At 45.0% G+C, this 2862-nt stretch overlaps 1 protein-coding gene across 1 annotated transcript; it reads right to left on the bottom strand.

Annotated features, from left to right (window-relative positions):
* Nucleotides 1-250: 250 nt before the first annotated feature.
* Nucleotides 251-2629, bottom strand: LOC129130272 (lysozyme C). Its single transcript, XM_054648619.2, has 4 exons — nucleotides 2439-2629; nucleotides 1942-2100; nucleotides 1650-1728; nucleotides 251-1216 (listed from the first exon to the last, which is right to left on the bottom strand). Exons 1-4 carry the CDS (start codon nucleotides 2590-2592, stop codon nucleotides 1156-1158), a joined length of 453 nt encoding a protein of 150 aa, XP_054504594.1. The 5' UTR covers nucleotides 2593-2629; the 3' UTR covers nucleotides 251-1155.
* Between the last annotated feature and the right edge of the window lie 233 nt (nucleotides 2630-2862).

Here is a 2862-nt window from a genome sequence, read left to right as displayed (position 1 = left end):
TTTTGTCTCTCTAATATCTGTGTCTTCGTTTGAGAGTTCCCCCAGAACAATCTGTGCTCCCATCTCTTAGGCAACAAATGGGAGGAAAATTCCATGAGAGAAAGAAAATGAAAAATCCTAACCTCCAACACTGGGGAAAGGGGAAGAGGGACTTCAAGCAAGGCTTACTTTGAGCTTTTTTTTTTTTTTAAGATGCAGCCATCTAAACAAACATGCCTTTAATGGTTGGTGTCTACATTCACACAAGACATGAGTTTAAACATCCCTTTATTGAATAAGCACCAAAGTCATTGCTCCCCTAGCAACAGCAGAAAGCACATGAAGCAGTAAACATGTTTTTTCCAGTGTTAGCACCTTTCATTCATGCAGTGTTTCTGAATCCAGCTTTCATTTGGAAAAAGGACTTGTAAACTAAACAGCAAAACATTTCCCTTCCCTAACAGCCTTTCCAACCCATCATTTCCTCACAGAGTTGCTGCCTGCACTCTAGGCTGTGTTTGATTGACTTCCTCAAAGAATGATAAGAAATGCTGTATTCCCTCAGGCCAGATGCCCAAATGTTTCAGTGCCCTATCCCTCATACCAGCCAGGGGCAGATGCTCAGATAAATTTAAGGAGCCATGTCATGTTTCAGCATAGTTTTCTCTCTCTGTCCATGGTCTGTCTCAATCAGTGACTGTCCTGGTCATAAGGCAACATAATTCTGCACGTCTTACACAACGTTAATGAAACTTTTGTATTTCCTCACTACTCCAATAGGAATGGGCAAAAAAATAAAGGGGAAGGAGGACAGGAGGAAGGGAGTGGTGAAGGAGAACAGAGAAAGAAACAAAAGGAGAGAGGAACCCTAAATCTTGCTAAACCCTGTTAGGGCAACAAAATCTTGAGTCAGGATTATGCAAGTAAATCAAGGCTGAAACTCTGTCGTGGCTAATTGCTATGCCTGTTTTTATTAAGCTGTGAGCTGTAAGTTCTCTGTTTGCATTGCAGCAGTGTGAAAGCCTCCAGAGTTAGCACTAGCCAGTACCCACTCTATCTTAATAATATACTGCTTTTAATTCCCCACACCCATGCGTTTCCCTGGCTTCCTCTCCAAACGCTGTCATTCTCCATCTCTGGTGGTCCTGAGGAAATGATCAACACCTGTGCAGCGATTTAGCAACCCCTGACAAAGGAACTCAGGTCTCTGCCCCGGCAATGGTTTTTCCAGCCATACCTGAAAAAACAAATACATTACATACAGTAATTTGAGGAGTTAGATTATGATTGAATTGGTTATGAAAACAGAGTTGGTTATTCTTTGAGAGTCCTGGATGAAGACTCTTCCCTGAAAGTTACAAATAAATTAATCCCATCTGAAAGTTACAAATAAATGGAAATTATTATGAGCTCAATCTAAGCGAGCTGGGGGAAGGGGAAGAGAACAAAAAGGAGATCTCTGGGAGAGGAGGGAAATTTAGGGAATTAGAGCAGATGCTGTGAGGCAGGATTCCTATCTTCTCCTTTCAGCTTTAGGGGAAGGACTGTGCTAAACTGCACCAAATCCAGCTTCCCATCCATTGATCCCCCTGCCTCCCTCAGTCAATAGCAGGACTGTCTTTGATCTGCTCTGCCCACTCTGCCCCAGTGTCCACTGCAAATATCCTTACCAGGGACTGAGGCCATGAGCCTCCCGGGCAATCTTCTTGGCACACCGAATGTCGTCCTCAAGATTATCATCTTGCAGTTCTGTGGAGAAGGGAGAAAACATCAGTGTGGAGGAAAGCAGGGCAGAGAGAGAGCATGGACAGACTGGCAGAAGGAAAGGTGGGCACTGAGAAGATGGGTGGGGAAAGCACAGACAGAAATGCCCGGAGCAGCTGCTAGGCAGGTGCCATGGACAGAGCAGGTGCTTTCATGGAATGACCAAAGAAAGGTTCTTTGTTCTGTCCTACCACTTACTTGAGCAACTGATGCGGCAGGCATTCTTGGATCCAGGGGTCCTGCCATCATTGCACCAGTACTTGCTGTTGATCTGGAAGATGCCATAGTCCCTGCTTGGACCATTGTCATTGTATGCTTTTGTGTTATAGCCACTCTCATATTTCACCAGGCACATCCCTGCAGGAGGAAGAGAGATCCCAAAGAAATTAAGGAATGCTGAGGGTAAATAAGAGGAAAGATATGAAAGTATCCAGGATGAATGAAGTGCAGGAGAAGTAATTGAACTGGTGATATCATAACCTTGAGAATTGGATGGGTAAATTCTTGGAAGGACAAAGCTCTAGATGGGTATTTGCTGTGTGAACTATAGAAGGGAGCAAGGAAGGGGAGGACAAAACTATGAAGTCAAAGAAATGGAGGGACAGAATAGTAGTGCTGGAAGATGAAAAAGAAGAGAGGGACAAAGGTGGTACAGGCAGAGAAGTGCTGTGGCAGCTCATTCTCATTATACTCACAGTCAGCAACAGTTGTGCCCTCGAAGCCCTGAAAGCCATTCCGACGCAGGATCTTCACCATCTCACATTTGGGAATTATTTTTCCCTGGGTGCCTGGCAGAGCCAGGCTAAGGAAAACAAGAAGAAAGCCAAGGAAGAGCATTGACTTTCTCATCTTGCAGTCCACAGCAAGATGTGCCAAAGCAGCTCGAACTGCCTGTCTGCCAGGACTGCCAGCAATGCCAACCTTTTATTCGTGCTCCCAGGGGGAGGATCAGCTGGTTGAGCAAGCGTATCTGGGAAGTCTGGGCAGTCTTTACAGTAACAAGCCAATAAGGAAGTGGGCCAAACTCCAAAACAAGCTCCAAAAGAACTCCAAAATTCCTGTAAGGTGCCAGGACCTATTTCACTGGTCCTTCAAGACTGAGGCATATGTTTTCCCCAG

This window comes from Agelaius phoeniceus, chromosome 25 (assembly GCF_051311805.1).
Source record: "Agelaius phoeniceus isolate bAgePho1 chromosome 25, bAgePho1.hap1, whole genome shotgun sequence".
Taxonomy (NCBI): domain Eukaryota; kingdom Metazoa; phylum Chordata; class Aves; order Passeriformes; family Icteridae; genus Agelaius; species Agelaius phoeniceus.
Note: the sequence above shows the minus strand (reverse complement) of the source record. Positions and strands in the feature narration are given on the sequence as shown.